Source organism: Stenella coeruleoalba (genome assembly GCF_951394435.1).
Source record: "Stenella coeruleoalba genome assembly, chromosome: 3".
Classification (NCBI taxonomy): domain Eukaryota; kingdom Metazoa; phylum Chordata; class Mammalia; order Artiodactyla; family Delphinidae; genus Stenella; species Stenella coeruleoalba.
Genome location: NC_137148.1, coordinates 165,357,546 through 165,380,716, shown reverse-complemented (window position 1 = coordinate 165,380,716; position 23,171 = coordinate 165,357,546). Strand labels below are relative to the sequence as shown.

At 56.2% G+C, this 23,171-nt stretch overlaps 2 protein-coding genes across 6 annotated transcripts in view; one reads left to right on the top strand and one right to left on the bottom strand.

Annotated features, from left to right (window-relative positions):
* Positions 1 to 3,530: 3,530 nt before the first annotated feature.
* PODNL1 (podocan like 1) lies at positions 3,531 to 8,287 on the top strand. The gene is given in 10 exon segments (XM_079917184.1): positions 3,531 to 3,691; positions 3,694 to 4,010; positions 4,506 to 4,599; positions 4,879 to 4,943; positions 5,116 to 5,225; positions 5,488 to 5,644; positions 5,907 to 6,022; positions 6,472 to 7,129; positions 7,821 to 7,969; positions 8,092 to 8,287. Coding segments are annotated over 10 exon segments (1,857 nt in total). The 5' UTR covers positions 3,531 to 3,651; the 3' UTR covers positions 8,243 to 8,287.
* A 777-nt stretch (positions 8,288 to 9,064) lies between these two features.
* CC2D1A (coiled-coil and C2 domain containing 1A) overlaps positions 9,065 to 23,171 on the bottom strand; it is an 18,192-nt gene continuing 4,085 nt past the window's right edge. Inside the window, exons 6-29 of one of the 5 annotated variants that reach the window (XM_079917179.1) lie at positions 22,927 to 23,161; positions 17,099 to 17,232; positions 16,714 to 16,786; positions 16,464 to 16,535; positions 16,241 to 16,371; positions 16,089 to 16,161; positions 15,253 to 15,386; positions 14,770 to 14,884; positions 14,516 to 14,688; positions 13,702 to 13,824; positions 13,564 to 13,622; positions 13,356 to 13,472; positions 12,158 to 12,231; positions 12,024 to 12,082; positions 11,858 to 11,909; positions 11,668 to 11,767; positions 11,490 to 11,580; positions 11,049 to 11,186; positions 10,893 to 10,957; positions 10,258 to 10,321; positions 10,032 to 10,158; positions 9,881 to 9,957; positions 9,748 to 9,795; positions 9,065 to 9,664 (exon numbers count right to left, since the gene is read on the bottom strand). In XM_079917179.1, coding sequence (XP_079773305.1) covers positions 9,644 to 9,664; positions 9,748 to 9,795; positions 9,881 to 9,957; positions 10,032 to 10,158; positions 10,258 to 10,321; positions 10,893 to 10,957; positions 11,049 to 11,186; positions 11,490 to 11,580; positions 11,668 to 11,767; positions 11,858 to 11,909; positions 12,024 to 12,082; positions 12,158 to 12,231; positions 13,356 to 13,472; positions 13,564 to 13,622; positions 13,702 to 13,824; positions 14,516 to 14,688; positions 14,770 to 14,884; positions 15,253 to 15,386; positions 16,089 to 16,161; positions 16,241 to 16,371; positions 16,464 to 16,535; positions 16,714 to 16,786; positions 17,099 to 17,232; positions 22,927 to 23,161 — 2,355 coding nt within the window. In that variant the 3' untranslated portion in view covers positions 9,065 to 9,643. The remainder of the gene's footprint in view (positions 9,665 to 9,747; positions 9,796 to 9,880; positions 9,958 to 10,031; positions 10,159 to 10,257; positions 10,322 to 10,892; positions 10,958 to 11,048; positions 11,187 to 11,489; positions 11,581 to 11,667; positions 11,768 to 11,857; positions 11,910 to 12,023; positions 12,083 to 12,157; positions 12,232 to 13,355; positions 13,473 to 13,563; positions 13,623 to 13,701; positions 13,825 to 14,515; positions 14,689 to 14,769; positions 14,885 to 15,252; positions 15,387 to 16,088; positions 16,162 to 16,240; positions 16,372 to 16,463; positions 16,536 to 16,713; positions 16,787 to 17,098; positions 17,233 to 22,926; positions 23,162 to 23,171) is intronic. The other 4 variants (XM_079917177.1, XM_079917178.1, XM_079917175.1 and 1 more) reach the window with 4 other exon arrangements.

Below are 23,171 nucleotides of genomic sequence, written 5' to 3'. Positions count from 1 at the left end.
CTATTTAGGGCATGTGATTCCTCTTTCACCAACGGGGTCAATAGGAGGTGATCAAAACACTGGTCAGTCCATGGGTAGCACAGCCTTCCATGGTATGTGAGACCCAGGTTCCTGCTATCTTGTTGCTCCACCATTCAAGGCCTCTAGTCCCAAGGCAATGTCATGGCCCAAAATGGCTGATGGAGTTCCAGCCATCACATCTACATTCCATCAGTAGGAAACAGAAAAGCACCCCCCTTTCCTCAAAGTTGTACACACCACTTCTGCTTACATATGGCCACATCCACCTGCAAGGGAGCCTAGGAAATGTAGTTCTTTATTCTAGACAGCCATATGCCTGTCTAAATATCAGTAATTTTATGGACTGGGTCCAGATCCTGAGGGACTTATCAGCCAGATGAAGGCTGACTGAGGAATTTGGCCTTAGCCTGTGTCTCAAGGCTGGATGCCATCATAGGATGAGGAGGGGCAGGCCCAAGGTGTGCCTTGGGATCATTAACTGCTACTGAGTTAAGACCCCTCCTTTCCTCTTCTAATTGGGAAAAAACTACATTTTCCATCAGCTTCTTGCTCCCTCCTACATCAACCCTGCCTCTTCTTCCCACCAACCAAAATAAGACCAGATTGCTGCACTAGCTGCTCACGGTGTTACTGCAACCCGCTGACTCCACGGTCATCCCTACTCTGAGATCAGAGCCTCAGGGAAACCAAGAGACACCAACAGCCCTTCCCCATGCAAACTTCCCCACACATACAGACACAATTCTGCATGTATTTCATAAAGGTGTACTAAATGCTGATTCTGCCAGGCTCTACATTGGTGGACCATACTCCTTTGCTGTCCCTGCAGAACTCCCTCCTGGGCAGGGCAGGGCAGTGGAGGACTGAGCTGGGCTGGGCAGAGCTGGGATGGGCTGGACTGGGCTGGGCACTGCAGAGTGTAGAGAAGGGAGTTTGTTGCAGGAAGATAAGGCCAGTGGGTCATTTACAAGAGTGGTGATTATGTTCCTAGCCAATCAGCACATTCCATCTCTCTGTGGCCACAGGGACTGATTCCAGATGGACATGTGACCAAAGCTGGGCCAATGACATATAACCTTGGGGCTTTCAGCAGGACTAAAGCTGGAGCTATCTTGGCACTGCACAGAGAATCCTGCCAGTAGAGCTGAGAGGTAGAGAGAGACTCCATCCTTAAGGTGTCATTTGAGTCCCTGGATCCAGCTATGCCTGAAGGACAGCCCCTCAACATTTCCATTCATGAGTTAATAAGTACCCTTGTTTGTATTAGTTAGTTTGGCTTCGATTCTCTATCCTTCGCAACTTTAAGAGGCCTGCCAGAAACTCACACAGCTTGTTTCTCATTGCCACTTCCCTGGGGTTAGGATCAGTGCAGTAGTTCAGTAACTCTGTGGGGCTGGCCGCATTACGCGGCTAGGGAGATTAAGGGGTCTTCTACACAATGTCCAAGCTAGTGGTGGTCAGTCCCACAGGGAGAGCCTGGAGTGGGCCCATTGTTCTCTTCTGGTCAAAGCTAAGACACGTCTTCTGTCCTAGCCCTGAGGGACCCCTCTCCTGAGGCCACACAGTCCTGGGAAACGTGGTCAAATGAGTACATTTTTGGGTCCAAGTTTCCTCCTCTGTGGAAGAGGGATTAATAATACAGACACCCTCTGTCTCCATCATTCTTCCACATCTTAGTCCCTTCTTCCTTCCCACCTGATATACTTCACTTCCATCACCCCATGGCTTGACCCCCCCCCCCAAGCCCCCTGTAGTTGGTGCTGTCTGGGGCCTACCATGCCCCCCTCTGCCCTCACCAGCAGGCATGTAATATCTCTTTAGGGATGGAGTCTACTCTACCCAAACTGCCAGGGAATTCAGATCCCTTTGGGGCAGCTCTCAACCAGTGACTGATGGAGGGAGTTGGAGCATCAATACCCCAGCTCTCTCACCCCTCGGGTGAGATGACTCTGATCCCCCAGGGTTCCCCAGCGAGACTGAGCCCCAGATGCCTATAGTGAGAATTTGCTTAATTACAAGAGTGACCAAACTATCCCAATGTGACCAGGACTGAGGGTTCCCCAGATGCAGGATTTTGAGAGCTAAAGTTGGCAAGTTCCAGGCAAGTTGATTACCCCAGTGATAACGCATCGATTCATGACTGTTCCCTTCCTTCTCTCTGCCACATCCCTGCTCCCCTACAGCTGCTGTCTCCCAGACAAATACACTCAGTCCTCATCTCAATCTGTTTCTGAGACACCCCAATCTCCTTCATGTCCTCTGAGCAGCCCATCAGCCACTCCAACCCAAGCTGAGCACTTGTGGGGCAGATGCTGTGCTGGGAACTTTCGGCCCACTACCTGCCTTTGCCTTGTGACCGCCTTTTGAGGAGGGGGTCTTCTGTCAGCTGCATTTTATGCATTGGAAAGCTGAGGTTTGACAGGAAAATGACTTCTCTGAAGTCTCACGGGTAAGTGGTGTGTTTCGGGGGATCGGACCTGGGGCAGAGACGGGCTTCCTCACCCCTCAGCACACACTTCCGCTCTGCGGTTGAGGGCCTGGCATGTGCTGGGCACCGTCTCACCCCCTTCTTTTTTTTTTTGCAGTACGCGGGCCTCTCACTGCTGTGGCCCCTCCCGTCGCGGAGCACAGGCTCCGGACGCACAGGCTCAGCGGCCGTGGCTCACGGGCCCAGCCGCTCTGCGGCATGTGGGACCTTCCCGGACCGGGGCACGAACCCGTGTCCCCTGCATCGGCAGGCGGACTCTCAACCACTGCGCCACCAGGGAAGCCCTCACCCCCTTCTTATGCATGATTTCATTTAATCCTTACACCACTCCCGGGAGGCGAGGCAACTATTCCCCCACTTTGCAGAGCGGGAAACCAAGGCCTGGAGAGGTGGCGGAGCCCAGGTTCAAGCCCAGGCAGGCTGCCACTGAGCGCACATCCTTAACCACCAGGCTGGTGCCTCAATACGTGTAATTTCCTTTTGGGCGGCGGCTGTGGCTATTTGGGGATGGGGGAGCCTGGCTGCCAGTGAGGCCAGCTGGCGGGGGTGGGGGGGGAGGAGGGGCCCAGATGGCAGACCTGGCTGGGAGCCCACAGACCGGTGTCTGGACTGGCAGGCTGAGCCCAGGCCTGCCCTGACCCATCATTGCCAGCGCCGGTTCCTTGGGGACCCTCCTGTGCCCTGAAGCATCCTCCACTCCTCTGCCCCCACCTCTATTCCTGCGGTTGGCCCAAATACCAGACAGGGCAAATCTCAGCTTTCCCCCAAACATTCCTCGCTCCTGTGGCCCGGCCCAGGCTGGCCGAGGTTACGCAAGCAGAGCTGGGGAGGCGGCGGGGGCGGGGGGGGGGGGAGGGGGGTGGTGGCGCGGAGCATTGGGGGGAGGTGGGTGGGACAGAGGGGACAGGCTGGCCTGTCCTCATCACCCCATCCGGTGCCTGCCTGCCCTCCGCAGGGCGGGGAAAGGGTGGGCCAGCTCCCCTGAGCCCCTGGGAGAACAGGCTGGCGGGGGGGAGAGTGGCCAGCGCCAAGAGATGGGGGGCGGTGGCGGCCACAGCAGAACCTCCAGGAGGTGACCGCCTGCTTTCCATTAGGGAACCCTGGTCAGCAGTTCCGGCAAGACGGCAGACCTGGGGCTGGCTATGGTAAGTTGGGGCAGGGGAGGGTCTGAGGGTGGGGCCTGCCTGCCCGCCCCCCTCCATGCGGGGATGCTCCTGTCGCCATGGTGACCCGGTGCCCAGCCTGGGGACACCCTGAGCCGTCCCTCAACTCCCAGTGGCTGAGCCTACTGCTGTTGCCCCTGCTGCTGCCTGGGCCCCCGCCCGCCCTCGGCATGGAGGACGCCTCGTTCCCCCACCTGGGGGAGAGCTCGCAGCCCCCGCCCCGGGCCTGCCCCCGACGCTGCTCCTGCCCCCGGGCTGACACAGTGGACTGTGCCGGCCTGGACCTTCGGGTGTTCCCGGACAACATCACCAGGGCAGCTCAACACCTCTCCCTGCAGGTGGGGCCTGGGGTGGGGGTGCAGGGTAGCTCCCAGGGGAAGCGGGGAGCCTGGGGAGTGGTTGGGTTGAGAGTGATGGGGTGTGGGGTCCACGTGCAGGGGTGAGGCATTGGGCGTGAGGGTCTTGGCACTGATGCGAGTCGGCCTTGAAGAGGGTGCAGGGCCCTGTGTGTCCGGTGAGAGGAGGTGGGGGCACAGATATTGGAAGTGGGAGGGGCTGAGGGTTTAGGGGTGTCGGGGAAGTCAATGTCTGGTGATTACGGGGTTGCTTGGGGTCAGCGTGGCGGGGCATTTGAGATCAACTGTAGGGGTGCATGGGGCGCTGGGGGCCACTCTCTTTTTGGTTACAGGGTTGTTCCGAGGTAATAAGGCATTTGGGATCGAGTAGAGGGTGATGGGGTGTCAGAGCTCACTGCTGAGGCTGACGGGAAGCTGAGAAGCAGGGCCCAGGGTCACGGGGGTCAGGGTGTGAGTGCCCCGCTCCCTGCCCCACAGAACAACCAGCTCCAGGAGCTCCCCTACAACGAGCTGTCACGCCTTAGCGGCTTGCGGACCCTCAATCTCCACAACAACCTCATCTCCTCCGAGGGTGAGGGGGACGATGGGAGGCGGCCCCTCCCCACCACGGTCCCCGCCGCCCTCTCCCTCCCCAGCTCGGTCTGTGGGCAGGTCTGCGGCTGTTCCCAGCACTGCCCTTTGCTGAGCAGGATGGAAACTCAGGGGATGGGGGGCAGGGGCTGTGGCTTTTGAGGATGTGGGGGGCGGGGCCTGGAGGAGCCTCTGCCAGTCCCTGGCTGGGTGGGAGCACAGACTCCGCCCTGCCCCCACCCCACACCAGCGGTCCCCTCACTGCCCACCTCATTCACAGGCCTGCCTGACGAGGCCTTTGAGTCCCTCACGCAGCTGCAGCACATCTACGTGGCCCACAACAAGGTGAGCCCCCCTCACACACACACACACACACACACACACACACACACACACACACACACACACACACGGGGTGCAGCCGGGCTGGGGTCACATAGCGCAGAGGGTAGATGGGACAGCGGGCGGTGGGGTGCAGGAGCGGGGCCACAGGACCAGTGCAACTCTACTCCCGCAGCTCTCTGTGGCCCCCCAGTTTCTGCCCCGCTCCCTCCGTGTCGCTGATCTGGCTGCTAACGAAGTGACGGAGATCTTCCCGCTCACCTTTGGGGAGAAGCCTGCGCTCAGGTAGCCCCTGGCCCAGCCCAGGCCCCAGGGGTCTCAGATATGCCTGGGGTCACTCCCCACCTTGGGGGGGGGTCTGGTGGGGAGACAGGGCCCTGGATGCTCTGTTTGGAGAACTCAAGACTGAAGCAGAGACCACGTACGCTCACACACACACACACACACACACACACACACACACACACTCTCACACTGAAGGTGGCTGGGGTGCGGGGCGGTGGGGAGGCCAGGGCGGGGCTGGTGGCCGGAGCCTGGCTCCCCTCAGGTCCGTGTACCTCCACAACAACCAGCTGAGCAATGCAGGCCTGCCGCCCGACGCCTTCCACGGCTCCCAGGCAGTCGTCACCCTCAGTCTCTCCAGCAACCGGCTCAGCTATGTGCCGCCCAGCCTGCCGTCCTCGCTGGAGCGGCTCCACCTGCAGGTGCCCCTCCTTCCCCTCACCATCCCCGGGTCCCCACCTCCCTGGGCTCCCTGCACCTCTCTCCTGCGACACCCCGACACCTCCTTGTTATCCCAGTAGTCAGAAATGTCTCTGAGTCCCTTCCACTGGCACTGGTCGCTCACAAGCTCTCTGTGGGCAGCCTTGCTCAAGCGAGCTCCTGGTCCCTTACTCAAGAGCCCTCTGTGGCTCCCCACTGCCCTCTGTCCCGGACCCTCTGTCTCATGCTCTGCTCCCTTCCCAGAACAACCTCATCTCCAAGGTGCCCCGAGGAGCCCTGAGTCGCCAGACCCACCTCCGGGAGCTCTACCTTCAGCACAACCAGCTGACGGACAGCGGCCTGCACGCCACCACGTTCAGGTGGGGCCTGGGGACAGGGGGTTCGGGGGTGCGGCCTCGTGCCGGCAGTAGGGGCTGAGGACTCAGCATCTGGGGGCCCCAGGCCTCCATCCCCCACCTCTGTATGACTCTTAACTCAAGGCCTCACTTGGTGAGCGCCTACAATGGGCCAGGCTCAGCCAGGCACCTGGCAGCATCCTTGTCTCCAACCACACCCTGGGCCTCAGTCCTACTACCCAACGACACGGCTGCCACATGAACATCTCAGACCCAGAACTCTGTCCTGGTCACCCCTACATTTAACCCTCAGGCTGGAATCTGCCCTGATCACCCCCAGGTTTACCTCCTACCCAGATCTCTCAAATCATCACCCCCAAGTTGGAATCTCCAGCTTACGTCTCTCGGGACCAGCCCTCAACACCCCCCACTCTGGGCGCCCAGCCCGACGCCGACCCTCTCTCTCCTGCCAGCAAGCTGCACGGCCTCGAGTACCTGGACCTGTCCCACAACCAGCTGGCCGCGGTGCCCGCCGGCCTGCCGCACACCCTGGCCGTGCTGCACCTGGGCCGCAACCGCATCCGCTGGGTGGAGGCTGCCCGGCTGCGCGGCCTGCGAGGGCTGCGCTACCTGCTGCTGCAGCACAACCAGCTGGGGGCGGCGGGGCTGCCGGCCGGGGCACTGCGGCCGCTGCGGGGCCTGCACACGCTGCATCTCTACGGCAACGGGTTGGACCGCGTGCCCCAGGCGCTGCCCCGCCGCCTGCGGGCCCTGGTGCTGCCCCACAACCGCGTGACCACGCTGGGTGCCCGCGATCTGGCCGCCACGCCCGGCCTGGCTGAGCTCAACCTGGCCTATAACCGCCTGGCCAGCGCCTGCGTGCACCGCCGGGCCTTCCGCCGGCTGCGGGCCCTGCGCAGCCTCGATCTGGCCGGCAACCAGCTGACCCTGCTGCCCTCTGGCCTGCCTGCCAGCCTGCGCACCCTGCGGCTGCAGCGAAACCAGCTGCGGGCCCTCGAGCCTGAGCCGCTGGCCGGCCTGGACCAGCTTCAGGAGCTCTGCCTGGCGCATAACCGGCTGCGTGTGGGTGACATCGGGCCTGGCACCTGGCATGAGCTGCAGGCCCTCCAGGTCAGGGGTGGGCTGCTTGGCCACACTGAATGCCCGCAGGTGTCCCCACAGCCCCTCCACTCCCCGGCCGGCCTGCCCAGCAACTCCCCTGCAAGGCTCTGAGATGCCACAAAGAGAGCTCCCACTGCAGGCCAGCCCTGGGGTGCATAAGACAGATCCGGCCCCCAGGCCTTCGTCTGTGCTGCCCCTGCCACCTGGTCCTCCACGACCACCCCTCCACCTCCCCAGCCTCTAGCTCCTTCTGAGTGCTGTCGATGCCCCAGAATTCAGGCCATGTGTGGGTGCCGGGCGCTACTCTGGGTCCTGGAGATGCCACTGGGCACAGAAGGACACAGCTCCTGGCCCTGGGCACAGACATCCTAGTTAGGGAGAGCAGTCAGCAACAAGCATAAGCGAACAGTTAGAAGGGCACGAGGAGGTAAAGGAAGGACCATCTTTGCGAGGGATTAACTGAACCAACGGTTCCCACAGCAGGCAGGGACCCTGCCTGTCTGGGCCCCCACCGCCTAGAACAGGGCCTGCCCCAGAGGGGACTCAGTTTACCTCTGTTGAGGGCAGGATTTGGCAGTCACAAAGTAGCTGAGGGAGGGGGCAGAAGGACCGGGCTGGGAGGAGAGCAGTTTGGGGCTTGGCTAAACGGGTGGCCCGGGGCCTGGGGCCGCCACGGCGCCATCTCTGCCCGCCTGCCCAGGTGCTGGACCTCAGCCACAACGAGCTGTCCTTCGTGCCCCCCGACCTGCCTGAGGCCCTCGAGGAGCTGCACCTGCAGGGCAACCGCATCAGCCACGTGGGCCCCGAAGCCTTCCTCAGCACGCCCCGCCTACGTGCCCTCTTCCTCAGGTGCCCTGAGGGTGGCAGGGCCAGGGGGCTCCGGGTGGACAAGGGAGGGCTGTGGGGGACGTGAGCAGGCCTGGGGGGGCACCTCCCCTCAAAAACGCCCTCGCGCCCACCTCTCGGTCCAGGGCCAACAGGCTTCACGTGACCAGCATAGCGCCCGAGGCCTTCCTGGGCCTCCCGCACCTTCGCGTGGTGGACACAACGGGTAACCCTGAGCCAGTCCTGGTCCAGCTGCCACCCACAGCCCCACGTCGGCCACGGGCAGAGGGCCCCTGAGCCTGGAGGGGCGCAGTAGAGCAGCCCAGACACCTGGGGCTCTGCTGGGCTGTGGACTAAGGAGACAGTGCCCAACCTGGGGCCTCGAGCTGGCTCTCTCAGGCCTGGAGAGCTGGGCCCGCCTAACCCACGCTGGCCAGGATGCTGGGACAGGGGTGTCACCTCGACACACGGGCAGCCCAGGGAGAGACTGAAGCGTGCAGCTCGCACACTGGGTGTGCAGGCAACTCCGACCCTGCTGGACACCCCCCCACTGCCCGTGCAGATGGCCACAGCAACAATAAAGCCTAGCCCGGGACCTCCCTCGCCGTCCAGTGGTTAAGACTCCGTGCTTCCACTGCAGGGGGCGCAGGTTCGATCCCTGGATGGGGAACTAAGATCCCACACGCCACACAGTGCAGCCAACAACAGAGCCTAGCCCTTTCAAGTGTTCACCACCGGCCAGGTGCCCTTCAGCTTGTGGGAGGGGCTCTCGTCTTCCCTGCGTCCAGCAGAAGCAGCTGAAGCTCTGGGATGCTAAGTGGGTCAGGCAATTTGGCCCAGGTCCTGCGGCCAGTGAGCGGCAGGGCTGGCTGTCAAGGCCCTGAGACACACACGGGTCACCAGGCACCACCACGTATGACCTGACCACACGTGTAAACCCAGATACGCCCAAGGCCACCAGCTGAAGAGACACTCGCGGATGCCCCCAGGTGGGCCACAGACGCTCAGGACACGTGCACAGGCCTTCACACACGTCCTCGCAGCAAGTGTGCGCGGAGCACACATCCTTCACGGGCACACCCCCTGCCAGCCTGCTCCTCTCGCAGGTACCTCTCCGTCAGCCCCCAGGGGAGCCGTGAAGGAGACCCAGCCCAGGCACTGAGGGCAGGAGCAAGAAACAAAGGCAGGACAGAGTGAGCCAGGTAGGGCCCTGGCTGTTTATTCCGTGTGTCAGCCCTGGGGGCCCAGCTGGGCCAGGGCAACCCTCTGGGGAGCCAGCTGGGCTCTGGCTGGCCTCAGTGGCTTCTTTGGGGTGTGGGTGGGCATCAGGGTTAAGGCTGGGGACGGGCTGGAACTAAAGTGCTTGCAGGGGCCCTTGAGGTTTGGTCCTAGCCGCCCTCCCACCTCGGAGGCAGGCAAGGGGCCGCACACCCCCGGGCTGTGCAAACGGACTCTCTGGGGCCCACCCGGCCAGGCCTAGGTGAGGGGCACACACAGGCTGGCGCCCGCAACGTCCCCTGCCAGGGAGGCTCCAGTCGGGCCAGGTGGGCCCAGCCGGGGGAACGTGTCCATCCAGAGCCGATTGTCCTCTGATTGTCTGATTGTCTGGTCTGAGGCTGTGGCCGCGTTAGCTCCTCCCAGCGCCGGGGCCTTGGGCCCGCTCCCGGCTCTCCAGGGGCCGCCCGCCCCTTCGGCCCCTCACCTGCGGAGCTGCTGCAGCTGAGGGGAGAGGCCGCCGAGGTCAGGGTGGAGGGAACATGGCCACAGCTGCCCACCCCGTCCCCAATACCCAAGCCTCTCACCTCACTCTCGACCAGGTTCCGTCTATACAGTGCCTCCTTGGCAGCCTCCTGAGGGGTCAACAGGAGGTCAGTGGGCAGCCCCTGGCAGCCCCGGCCCCCCGATGCCCGCCCACCCGGCCCGCCCACAGCTCACCCTGCTGCCATCGTTGCCCAGGCGCCGGGCGGCCTCTGTGTAGAACTGCAGTTGCCGCTCCAGCTGGGCCATGTACTCTGAGGGAGGGAGGCGGTCACGATGGGGCCCCCTGCCCCGCCCCTCCCCCACATACTCATCCCTGAGATCCTACCCCGCCGGATGCCGGGGCCCCCCTGCTCCAGCTGTGCCCTCTGCCACTGGCTGCGCTGTATGATGTCCTGGTGCTGCTGGGCCACCTCGGGGGGCACTGGCCGCCGTGCCTGCCTCAAGGCCAGGGTCTGGGGCGGGGGGTGGGTGCAGAGGGAGTTGTGAGGGCCGTGCCCGGGCCTGCAGACCCCCAATCCTGCCCCACTGAGCCCTGCAGGATGGGTACCCACCTTCCGCTCCAGACGCTCTAGGTCGAAGGCCAGCACACTGAGACTATGCAGGGGCCGGGCTGATCTATGGGGTTGAGGAAGGGTGAGGCGCTGCAGGGATCTCCCACCCCCGACCCCATTAATTCAACAGACACACTGGGCACTGGGGAACAGCGGGAGACAAGCCAGGCCCACCCCTGTGTTGCCGAGTCCACAACCTAATAGGGACAATGGTTGTACACCCAGGCAACTGTGACGCCAGGTGTCAGGGAGGGCTTCCTGGAGGAGGTGAGAGCCAGGCTGGGACTCAAAGGAGCCAGAGTTGGGCAGAGAAACAAGGAGATAGTGTGGGGATAGGGGTGCTCAGGACATTGTAACACAGAGAAGCCCAGAGGTCAGTGAAAACTAAGTGTATCCATGAACCAACAGGAGGAAGTGGGGAGAGAGAAGGCTGGACATATTGACGGAGATCACAAAAGGTCTTAAAGATCAAGCTGAGGAGTTTAAACTAGACGCTCCAGGAGAAGAGAAGCCAGGAAAGGTCTTGGAGCAGGGGAGAGACATGCTCCAATCTGTGCCTGATGGGAAGTGGTCCAGGATAGGCTGAGATAAGCAGAAGGGGGTTCTCTCCAGCACAGCCGGGCCCAGCCACCTACCTGTTCCCCGGCTCCCTCATAGGAGCAGGCACGGGAGGGGCTTTCGCTTTGGGCCCAGCAACCTGCTTCAGAGGACAGAACCAGTCTTGTGAGTCTCGGTCCCCTTGAACCAAGCCTCCCTCCTTCCCTGGGGCTGCCGATGGGCAGGGGTCTCACTGTGGGCACAGCTGCTGGCACGGGGTCGATGACCAGCCACCTCTCAGTTGTCGTCTCCAACTGCTGGGCCGTCAGTGGCTCCCGGATCCGAACCATCACCTCCAGCCGCCCCCCTGTGGGCCTGCGACCATCCAGGACCTGGGTGGGAGTGAGGGGAGCCTGTTAGGAAGCAGGCAGCGGCTGGAGGCTCAGGGCTGGGCTCAGGGAGACCAAAGCAGTTTCCAAAACACGAGTCCGTGGGTACGGCTGACACATCAGCTGCTCATAAAGGAGCAGGGTGCTGAGGGTATTTAAGGCCGGGTAGCAGGGAGGTCTGGGACTCCCGGGGCCGGGCTGGGCCAGCAGAGGGGACCCTTGGGGGCTCAGGGCAGGCAGCACCTGGGTGGTGTTCATGAGTGGCACGGCCACACCGGAGCGGTCAGACGAATGTCCACCTCTCACCTCGAGGATCTCCCGGACCTCGCATGCTGTCTCCAAGGCGTCCAGTTTCAGCTGGGCTGTGCCCAGGACCCGGTCGGTCTTGAACAGCCCCCTGTGTGTGTGAGAGGGGACAGGACGGTCGGCCCAGGGGAGCTCCCCCTCTTCTAGAGCCCATGCAGCGCCTGTGGCCCCAGCTTACCCCTTGTGGACCACTTCGAACTTGATGCCTTTGGTCTGGATGGCCCTTCGGAAGCCACGGTGGCTGCGGTTGATGCAGAGTTTGAACTGCTCCTTGAACTCTGCCCAGGGAAGGAGGGAGGGAGGAGGGAGGGGTCAGGCTGTGGTCTCATGGGCTTTCTGAGGAGGGCTGCCTCCCGCCCAAGGCTCACCAGGCGAGTCTGTGTTCTTGATCACACTGGTCTTGTCCTTCTGAGCTTCTTCCTGTGACCAGACAGGAAGCGAAAAAGCTCAGGGGCGCCTACCCTTGAACCCCGGCCAGACTCACTCCCGGGCCTGATGGGGCTTGAGCCCGTCCCTCCTCAGCTCCCCACATACCACATTGGGATAGGGGAAGTCGAACCGAACAAAGACATCCAGGTCACCGGGGGACAGCCCTGTGGGCAGATGAGGGTCAGAGCTGGGCAGAGGGGTGGACCCCACGGCCCCACCCCTGCCTGACGCCCCCTCACCTGGGGGTGTGGGCAAGTTGATGCCCTTCACAATGAACAGGAGCATGTCGTTGCTGCTGAGGTCAGGGAAGATCCTTCCAGGAGGGCGGGCAAGAGACAGAGGCACCTCAGTGCCACTGCCTGCCCGCCTTCTCTGCCCTCCCCCCAGTCTCTTAGGGGTGTCTCAGCGCCTAGGCTTGAGTTTTAGGACCAGACAGACTAGAATTCTCTATCCAGGTCCACCACTGGCTACCTTTTGAGTCCTTTCTCCACTCTGCATATATTTATTTGGGACTTACTCTGCACCAGCCAGTGGCCCTAGCTGCTGTGGGACCTTCTCTTTCTTTGACAGTATTTCTTGAGCATCTACTATATGCCAGCCAGTGTCTTCACTGCTGGGGACACAGAAGTAAACGAGGCAGACCCCATGCCTTTGCTCATGGAACCGGGGCTAGCTGAGTGCACAGATGACCCATGAATACATAAATAAGCAAATAAAACAACAACAACTCTGCAGAGAATTAAAACAGGGGAGAGAGAGTGGAGTGTGCTCAGAAGGGGCTGCTTTAGACAGAGTGATCAGGGAGGGCCTCTCAGGGGAGGTAACATCACAGGTGACTCTGAGTGTCAAGAAGAGGCCGCTACATGGTAACCTGCATGAGAGAGTCTGAGCAGGGGAAATATAGCTGGTGCAAAGGCCCTGAGTGGAAACACGGCTGGTGTGTCTGATTGACCAAAAAGAGGTCTATGTGGCAGAAAGTGAGTGAAGTGGGGACAGTGGGAGGAGTTGAAGTGATAGGGAGCCAGGCTGTGCAGATGTAGGGCAGCCGGGGTAAGGGGTGTGGGTTATCCTAGATGGGGATCTTAGGTTATCCCAGTGGCTGCACCTAATGTCATCTACAAGTGGGAAAAAACAATCCCAACTCCCTGGGGTGTAAGAAGACTTAACAGGAGCAGAACCAAGATCACCATCCCACGGGCTTGCCCAGGCCTTTGGGACCAGGCACATGTCTACAGTCACTAGATCATCCCCATTTCCAAATGTGTCACTGTCAACACCCTATCGCCGTCCTTCACTCGCGCGTCACGTCTGCCTCAGGACCCTTGCACACACTGTGCTCCCACCAGCTCCCCAAACTCTACTCCAGAGGCAAATCCTGGCTTCCGGGGCGCACAAACCCCTCTCCAAAGGGCTGGGGGGGGGTCTCAGGGGCCTTACTTGATGACGCTGAAGGTTCTCTGCTCAAAGCGAGCAGTGGGTGTGGGGAGACCCCGGGCAAAGGCCTGCTTCAGAGTCTCCATGCTCCGCTTACAGTCCTCCGCCAGCTTCTCAAATCTGCCGGCAAGAGGGCCCTGCTCAGGTCCCGGGTCCCAGGGGCAGGCTGGGGGTGCAGATGTCTGGTGGGGATGGGGGCGGGGCCTCTTACTTGCTGGTTTCGGCGATGTTGCCCAGGTGGGTGAACTGGTTAGAGTGGTTCAGGCACATCTGGGGGAGCAGAAGAAAGTGAGGGGAGGGCTGGGGGCCCATGCCCTTGTAGTGACTTGGGTGGGGAATCCCCCTTCACCTCGTGCTGCTGCCTTATGAGCTTGGTGAGTTCACCGTAGCGCCGGACAGACTCCTGAGACAGACCTGGGCCGGGCCGCTGGACCAGGGCGAAGTCGTCCTTGTTGACAGGGGCGGGTGGCACCTGGGGAGGACGAGGCTCATGAGGTAGGGTCCGCTGGTCAGCAAGGAGCAGGCCCACCCGGGTCTCTGCCGAAACGTCACCCCTCCTTAAAGAGGCCTTCCCTGACTATGGCTTCATCCCCTGCCCCTGTTCTTCCTTCTTTCCCAAGGAGAAAAGTAATGCTCAAAGGGAAGTGGATGGTCCTGCCCCAAATGGCAGAATCTGTTATCCATTTTCCTCCAAGTCTGATCCCCACCCCCTCTTCCCTAGTAATGGAGTCCTGCCTGGGCGCACAGCAAGAGACTACATGTCCCAGTCTCTGCTGCAGCTAGGGGTGGCCATGTGACTGAGCTCTGGCCAATGGGAGGCAAGCAGAAGTGATGGCAACTCCATGTAACTTCTCATAGCTGGGATGCAGACAAGGCGTCAAACCACTTTGACCATGTGGACAAGACCTAGGGTGTGGCAGAGCAACAAGATAAAAGAACCTGGGCCCTGAAGGGCTTTGTCTTTTAGAGACCAGAATGCCCTGAATGCTACATGCAAGAAACATAAATGTCTGTCTTGTTTCAGCCACTGTCTTGGGGAGGCCTATTTGTTTCAGCGGCTTAACCTGGTTGCTGACTAATACACTCCAAGTCACATGGCTGCTAAGCGGCATGAGCTTGAAGGGTGAGTGCTTGGGAAGGTCCAGCAGGCCTAGAGGGCTCACCTTGGTGATGTCCACGGGCAGCCCGTTGCGTGAGGCCTCCAGCATGGGCTCCAGCCCCTTGGCCTGGCGCAGGTGCATCTTGGCGCCCTCCACGTCATTCTTCTGCTTGGCTCGCAGCGCCGCCTGCAGGAGCTGCTTCCTGCGGCCCTCCAGGAAGGCCAGCTGCTGCTGGGCTGTGGGCACAGGGGCGTCTGCGGGTGCTGCCCAACCCACGGCCAGGCAACAGGCAGCCCAGGTGGGGCAGGTGTACCTACCTCTGGTGGATGTGCCTTTGGGGGCCGCTTTGGCTGCTGGGGCAGATCCTGACTGGGGTGCCTTTGAAGGTGGGGCTTTGGGCTGGGCTGTGGGGGCTGCAGGGCTGTTGAGCTGCTGAGGGATAGAGAGGAAGTCAGAGCTTTCCCAGCACCTGTGATGAGTCCACTCCCCAAAGGGTCAGGGCCCGACACTGACAACACTGACCGTCTTAGTTTCTGTTTCCTCAGCACTGAACACAACATATGATCTTGTTCACACTGAATCTTTGCAACAGCCCTGGGAGGTAGGGACTATTACTGTGCTCAGTTTACAGAGGAGGAGCCCGAGGGTCGGAGAGCAAAACGACTTGCCCAATGGCCACACAGCCAGAAGGCAGCAGGGCCGGCAGTGTTGCCGGGTCTTTCTGGCTCAAGGCCAGGACTGCTGGGGCTTGGCTTTGCTGCCACTCCCTGGCCTCGCCCCAAGGCCCCGGCCCCTCACACCTTCTTAGGCTCCTCATCGTATTCGTCCTCTGGGCCTTCATCCTGGTTGGCCAGCTTCACGGCAGTCTCGAGGACGCCCACCAGGCTCTGTTGGGTGGGCTCGGTGGCCTCCAGGCCCTGGATCGGGGGAAAGCCTGGGCGGCCAGTTGGGACCCAATCAGGAGGCGGGGCCAACACCATGATGGTGGAGACTCAGGTTCCTCCCCCATAAGGAGCCTCAGGCCATTGAATCTACTTTGCATGTAAGAAAGGAGATGCTGCTGGTTGGGTGGAGATTGCCAGACCATTCCAACCTCCCTCTTGCCTGCCCTTCCTCTTGCCTGACCCCGGCTGGGCCTCGACCAGACTCCAAAAAGCAAGCACTGTGTGAGGTAGTGTGCTGGGCATAAGAGGTAGTCTTGGGCCTGGAGGTTCTCCCACGGGACCAAGGTGCAGACACATAATTGCTCTCATGGGGGACACACAGGCAGCTCTGAGATCCCAGAGGATGCCTCCTACCCACTGGGGGGCTGATGGGAGGCTGAGCAGGTATCTGTAAAACTGAGAGCTGATGACTAGGAAGGAGTTGAGTCAAAAGCAAAGAAGAAAGGGAGGGAGCAGGCAGTGGTGGGCCGGTGAACAGGCTCTCCAAATAAAACCTCCTGATTTTTATTGTTTCCCAATTTCCGTGGTATAAACTCTCCCATTGTGACCGATTTTAAGCTACCAATCGTCTAACAAGCTTGCAGAATTTCTGAATGTGCAAGCCATCGGCTCCCTGAGACTGCAGAGTCAGAAGGAATAGCATCTGCAAAGGCTCAGAGGTTAGAGGGGTAGGGGCCGGGGGTGGGGCCTACCTGGGGGCACAGGCAGCTCGGCCACATCCACGGCTCGGCCAGCCTTGTGGGCTCGGATGGCATCTTGGTATTGCTGCAGGGAACGTAGGTGTTAGGGCTTCCTGGGCAAGGTTTCGAGGGGCTGCCAACTCGCCCACCTGGTCTCCACACACCTTAACAATGCGCTCGTGCATGCGAGCCTTCCGCTGGTCCCCCTTGGTCTTCGCCTGAGCCGCGGCCACACAGTACCGCTCCATCCGCTGCTCCAGCGCCTCCAGGAGAGTCCTTGGGGGTGCAGGAACCTCTGGGCCAGACCAGGGGATAGAGTTAAGAGTCTAGGGTCGGGGAGACTGTCTTGCTCTGGCTGGCCCACCCCACAGGGTCCCAGAAGCCTACCTGGCATGGAGGGCACGACGGCAGGAGTTGGAGGCTGTGGTGGCAGTGATGGTGGGTCTGGGGGCAGCTGGTCTGGGGGCAGAGAGGTCCAGTCCAATGGGGGGCTTGCTTGTGGCCGCCCTTTCCCCCACCAGGCTGGCCTGGCCTGAAGGTGGGGTCCCTGGGCCTGACCAACAGGGGCGGCAGTATTAGAAAGAACTTTGTGGAGGCCTCCAGCAGTCCTGGAGGGTGGGCAGGGTGGGGTCCTCACCAGGTGGAGGGGGCAGGCGTGACAGGTCCACAGGCTCCCCGCGGCTCAGGGCCTCCAAGACAGCGTCAAAGCTCTGGGAAAAGGAAGATCAGGGGAAGAGGCTGCAGCTGGAGGCCATGACCCTGAGGGGAGTCTCTATGCCCTGCCCACAACAGAGGACTCCCCGCTCTGTCCCTTCCTTTGCAGCAACTTGCTCAAGCCTCTTCCAGACACTTATGCCCATTTCACAGAGAGGGTAAACTGAGCCTTCAAGAGGTGCAGCAAACTACAGCTACGGAGTGACCAGGATTTAACTCTGACTCCAGAGCCCCTGTTCTTTGCCATCATGCAATGTCAGGAGCATCCTGTCCTCTCCCTCCGACCCTGTCCGTCAGTCTGGGCACACCTTGGCCACGCGGAAGTGTCTTGCGGCAGTGGCGGTATCTCCCTGCTGCTTGGCGCGGAGGGCGGCCAGCCTGTACTCGCGCTGGCGGCTCTGCAACTGGGCCAGGGACCTGGGAGGTCCTGGGCTGCAGGGACCTGGGAGGGGGAACAGCACGCAAACCATTTCTACTTAATTCTCACAACAAAGACTGTTCTTAGGCCCACCTTATAGATTTGAGAATTAAGGCTCAGAGAGGGGATACTGCCTCCCCAAGGTCACACAGCCTGAAGATGACATGGTGGGGACGCAACCGCACGACTGTCAGTCTCTGGAGCCATTGCTGTTTTGCCCCCAAGAGAATTCTGGAAAACTTTATGTATCCTTACACATTTTTAAGTTGACATCAAAAACTTTTCATTTTAAGTTGAAAAAGTAGCAAGGGTTGTCATTTCCAGTGTCTCCAAATATTGACATTTGATAAAGAAAACCATCACACCACTCTTTCAAATCAAATGTATGCTAACTACTATGGTGATTTGAAACTCACCAATATTCCCTTTTTATTTTTTCAAACTGTGGTAAAATACACACAACATAAAATTTACCATCTTAACCCTTTTTGAGTGTACAGTTCAGTGGTATTAAGCACGTTCACATTGTTGGGCAACATTCACCACCGTCCATCTCCAGAACTCTTTCATCTTCCCCAACTGAAACTCTGTCCCCATAAACACTAACTCCCTATCCCCTCTCCCCGAGCCCCTGGCACCCACCATTCTACTTTCTGTCTCTACAAATTTGACTCCTTTAGGGACCTCCTGTAAGTGGAATCACACAGTATTTGTCCTTCTGTGACTGGCTTCTTTCACTCAGCATAATGTCCTCAAGGTTCATCCATGTTGTAGCATGTGTCAGAATTTCCTTCCTTTTTAAGGGTGAATATTATTCCATTGCATGAATGGACCACATCTGTTTATCTATTTACAAGCATACCTCTGAGATATTTCGGGTTTGGTTCCGGACCACCGCAATAAAGCAAATACCGTAATAAAGTGAGTCACTCAGTTTTTTGGTGTCCCAGTGCATGTAAAAGTTACTACACTATACCGTAGTCTATTAAGTGTACAATAGAATTATGTCTAAAAAACCAACGTACATACTTTAGTATAAAAATATTTTATGGTTAAAAAATGCTAACTACCAACAGAGCCTTTAGCAAATTGTAGCAGTCACATCAGAGATCACTGATCACAGACCCCCATAACAAATATAATAATAATGAAAAAGTCTGAAATACTGTGAGAATTGCCAAAATGTGACAGAGAGACACAAAGTGAGTAAATGCTGTTGGAAAAATGGCGCCAATAGACTAGCTCAAAGCGCGGTTGCCACCACCCTTCAGTTTGTAAAACACCACAATATCTGAATCACAATAAAGCAAAAACTAGAAAAAACGAGGTGTGCCTGTATCCGTCAATAAACACCAAGTTTCTTCTACCTTTTGGCTATTGTGGATAATACTGCTAAGAACACAAGTGTACAAATACCTTTCCACGTCCCTGCTTTCAATTCTTTTGACTATATACTAACATTTACTATATATATATATATATATATATATATTTTTGCTCCGTAAAAATTTTTAATTTCTTATATAAAAAATAGCAAAGTTAAAACTGACTGGGGAAAAATATACAGAAAAAGGTAAAAATTATTTTTTGCTATTTTATTAGTTTCCCGTTGCTGCTGTAACAAATTACTGCAAAGTCAGTGGGTTGAAACAACACAAACCAACATTGACTATTTAAATATATGTCAGGGTTCACATTTAGCAATCAGGAATTTCAGATATTCTTTTGACTATACACCAACATTTACTATTTAAATATATGCCAGGGTTCACATTTAGCACTCGGGAATTTCAGATCTTCCCTTATTTACATCCACGTCTCCCGCAGAACTGCATCCTAACATGATATATGTGGGTACTTGAAAGGCTTTTTTTGACAACCCCATCGTACATTTAAATGTACATCTAGGCACTGTATCAGCAAAGTTGGGAAACAGGATTAAATGGCTTATTAAACAGTATGTTAGTTACAGTTTCAAACAATATGCTCAGTTTTTAGGGGAAGTATCCCTAAATTGAAAGCAATAGGTACAATTGTCAGTATATAAAAAAAAATACAATAGATACACTACCCAGCGTCCAGAAATCCTAGAAACACCTGAAAAACAGCATGCATTGTACTTTTTCAGACTGACAACTGGACCCACTGCTTTAGTTTTGGAGGACTTGTCTGAAGAGGTGTCTAAAACACCTTAACGTTTTTTTAAAATTGAGGTATAATGAATTTACTACGTTGTGTTAGTTTTAGGTGCACAGCAAACTGATTCAGTTAGTTATATATATTTATTTATTTATTCTTTTTCAGATTCTTTTCCATTATAGGTTATTACAAGATACCGAGTACAGTTCCCTGCGTTATACAGTAGGTTTTTGTTGTTTTCCTATTTTCTATTTTCTATATAGTAGTGTGTATCTGTTAATCCCGAACTCCTAATTTATCTGCCCCTCTCCCCAACACCTTGACATGTGATTGGCTTTGTTTCCTGCCATCGCAAGTCTCTGTGTTAAAGAATTTCTCTTCCAGGATAGAATTACTGTTACAATTATTATCAGCACGAAATTGAGCAAAGCCTAAATATATTGAGCTTTTTTGACAAATAATTTTTATATACTAAGAGTAAAATTTTATTGGCAAGGCAGCTCTTGCTGACATGGCGGTGGCTGGGTCCACCTCCTAACATTTATCTCTGTTTCCTTGTTTATTCTTTTCCTACTTTCCTTTTTTGTTTTTAATATGTAGAGAAACCTGCTTCACATCGACAAATAGAAGAGATAGTCTTATTATTGTGACGTCACGTGATTCTCAGAGCCCCTGCCCAGCTACATACCAAAAACCCCATTATGAAAAATTGTTGATGATTTCAGTTGAGAATCTCAGGTGATGATTTCTGATAGTCATCCTTGAACTTTGCCAAAAACAAAAGCTTAGAAACCAGCCTGGCTGCAGAAGGATTTAGAGACCAGGGGTTCACTTTCTGAACCCCAGGCCAGTGTTTCAAGTATCTCTTTGGTTCCCACCAGGGCAGCGTTTGCCCCTGGGGCAGATCCCCATGTTCCTTCCCTAAAGGGGGAGAAGGGAGGTTGGGGGAAAGAAACTTCTTGGGAGGTGCGTCCTCCAGCAGGTGAGTTTTATAGGAAAGACAGACAAGCTGAGGGCTTGGGAATTATTCACTCAAAACCCTATGCGTGGGAATCAAAAAATCTACAAACAGTAAATGCTGGAGAGGGTGTGGAGAAAAGGGAACCCTCCTACACTGCTGGTGGAAATGTAAACTGGTACAGCCACTATGGAGAACAGTATGGAGGTTCCTTAAAAAACTAAAAATAGAGCTGCCATGTGACCCAGCAATCCTACTCCTGGGCGTACATCCGGAGAAAACCATAATTTGAAGGATACATGCTACAGGGTGAAGTAAGTCAGGAAGAGAAAAACAAATACCGTGTGCTAACACATATATACAGAATCTAAAAAAATGGTTCTGAAGAACGTAGGGGCAGGACAAGAATAAAGACACAGATGTAGAGAATGGACTTGAGGACATGGGGAGGGGAAGGGGAAGCTGGGATGAAGTGAGAGAGTGGCATGGACATATATACACTACCAAATGTAAAACAGATAGCTAGTGGGAAGCAGCCGCATGGCACAGGGAGATCAGCTCGGTGCTTTGTGACCGCCTAGAGGGGTGGGATAGGGAGGGTGGGAGGGAGACGCAAAAGGGAGGGGATATGGGGATGTATGTATACATATAGCTGATTCACTTTATTTTATTTTATTTTTTATTTTATTTTATTTTTTTGCGGTACGTGGGCCTCTCACTGTTGTGGCCTCTCCCATTGTGGAGCACAGGCTCCGGATGCACAGGCTCAGCGGCCATGGCTCACGGGCCCAGCCGCTCCACGGCATGTGGGATCTTTCCAGACCAGGGCACGAACCCGTGTCCCCTGCATCGGCAGGCGGACTCTCAACCACTGCGCCACCAGGGAAGCCCTGATTCACTTTATTATACAGCAGAAACTAACAAAACATTGTAAAGCAATTATACTCCAATAAAGATATTAAAAAAAAAAGGATACATGCACCCCCAACATTCATTGCAGCACTATTTACCACAGCCAGGACATGGAAGCAACCTAAATGTCCATCAACAGAGGAATGGATCAAGAAGATGTGGTACAGGGACTTCCCTGGTGGCGCAGTGCTTAAGAATCCGCCTGCCAATGCAAGGGACATGGGTTCAAGCCCTGATCTGGGAGGATCCCACATGCTGTGGAGCAACTAAGCCTGTGCACCACAACTACTGAGCCTGTGCTCTAGAGCCCACGAGCCACAACTACTGAGCCCACGTGCCACAACTACTGAAGCCCGGAGGCCTAGAGCCCATGCTCCACAATAGGAGAAGCCACCGCGATGAGAAGCCCACACACTGCAATGAAGAGCAGCCCCCGTCCACAATTAGAGAAAGCACGCACGCAGCAACAAAGACCCAACGCAGCCAAAAATAAATAAATTAATTAATTAATTAATTTAAAAAAAGAAAAAAGAAGATGTGGTACATATATACAATGGAATATTACTCAGCCATAAAAAAGGACAGAATACCACCATTTGCAGCGACATGGATGGACCTAGAGATTGTCATACTGAGTGATGTAAGTCAGACAGAGGACAAATATCATATGATATCAGTTATATGTGGAATCTAAAAAAAGAGTACAAATGAACCTATTTATAAAACAGAAATTGAGTCACAGTTGTAGGAAACAAACTTACGGTTACCAGGGGTAAGGCGGGGGAGGGGGGGAGGGATAAACTGGGAGATTGGGATTGACATATACACACTACTATATATAAAATAGATAACCAATAAGAACCTCCTGTAAAGCACAGGGAACTCTACTCAATACTCTGTAATGGCCTATATGGGAAAAGAATCTAAAAGAGAGTGGATATATTAACATGCAAAACTGACTCACTTTGCTGTACAGCTGAAACTAACACAACATTGTAAATCAACAACGCTCCAATACAAAAATTTTATAAAAACCCTAAAAGGTCTTGAGATTTTGAACATTGTCAATGTGAAAAAAAATAAAGAGGTCATGATTAAAATTACAGTGACTAATAAAATAATGTTGTGTTTCTGTAAAAAACAAACAAAAAAACCCCCCAAAACCCTATGTGTGGGAATGTTACCCTGTCATAGAAAGGAATGGAGTTCTGACACATACACTGCAACATTATGCTAAGTGAAGGAAGCCAGACACAGGAGGGCAAAGAGTGGACGGACGATCCCACTTACGTGAAATGTCTACAGAGGCAAACCCACAGGGACAGAAAGTAGAAGGGAGGTTACTAGGGGCTGGGAGAGAGAGAATGGGGAGTTAGCATTTAATGGAGACAGAGTTTCCGTTTGGGGTGAGGAAAAAGTTTTGGAAACAGAGGTGATGACTGAGCAACATTGTGAATACGCCAAATGCCTCTCAATTGCACATTGAAACATGGTTAAATAGCAAATGTGTTGTTAAATATATTTTACTGCCACCACACACACAAAACTTCTCTGTGAGCTCATGTCCCCCCTGGAAGGTAGGCTCCGGCGAGGGAAGGGTATTAAAAATATCTAACAATTGGTGTCGGGCCTGCAACCCCGCAGAGGGCCCTACCACTGAATAAATACCCGGCCCATCCCACGTCAGCCCAGCCCTGTCCTTGTCCTACCTGAGGGCAGCTGGGGCTTAGCGGAGACCAGGGATGAGGCTGGGGCAGTTGAAGGAGGACCCTCCACGATGACCCGGGGATCTGGGGCCGGTGGGTTCGTAGGGACCGGCTGGGTGGGTGCTGGGATGTGGCTGGGCGTAGCCACTGGGCCCTTCCCCACAGCCACAGGCGGCGGGATGTCCCCTTCATCAATGGCTTTCCCCTTCTGGACGGAGGCCAGCAGGTTTTCAAGCGTCTGGGAGAAG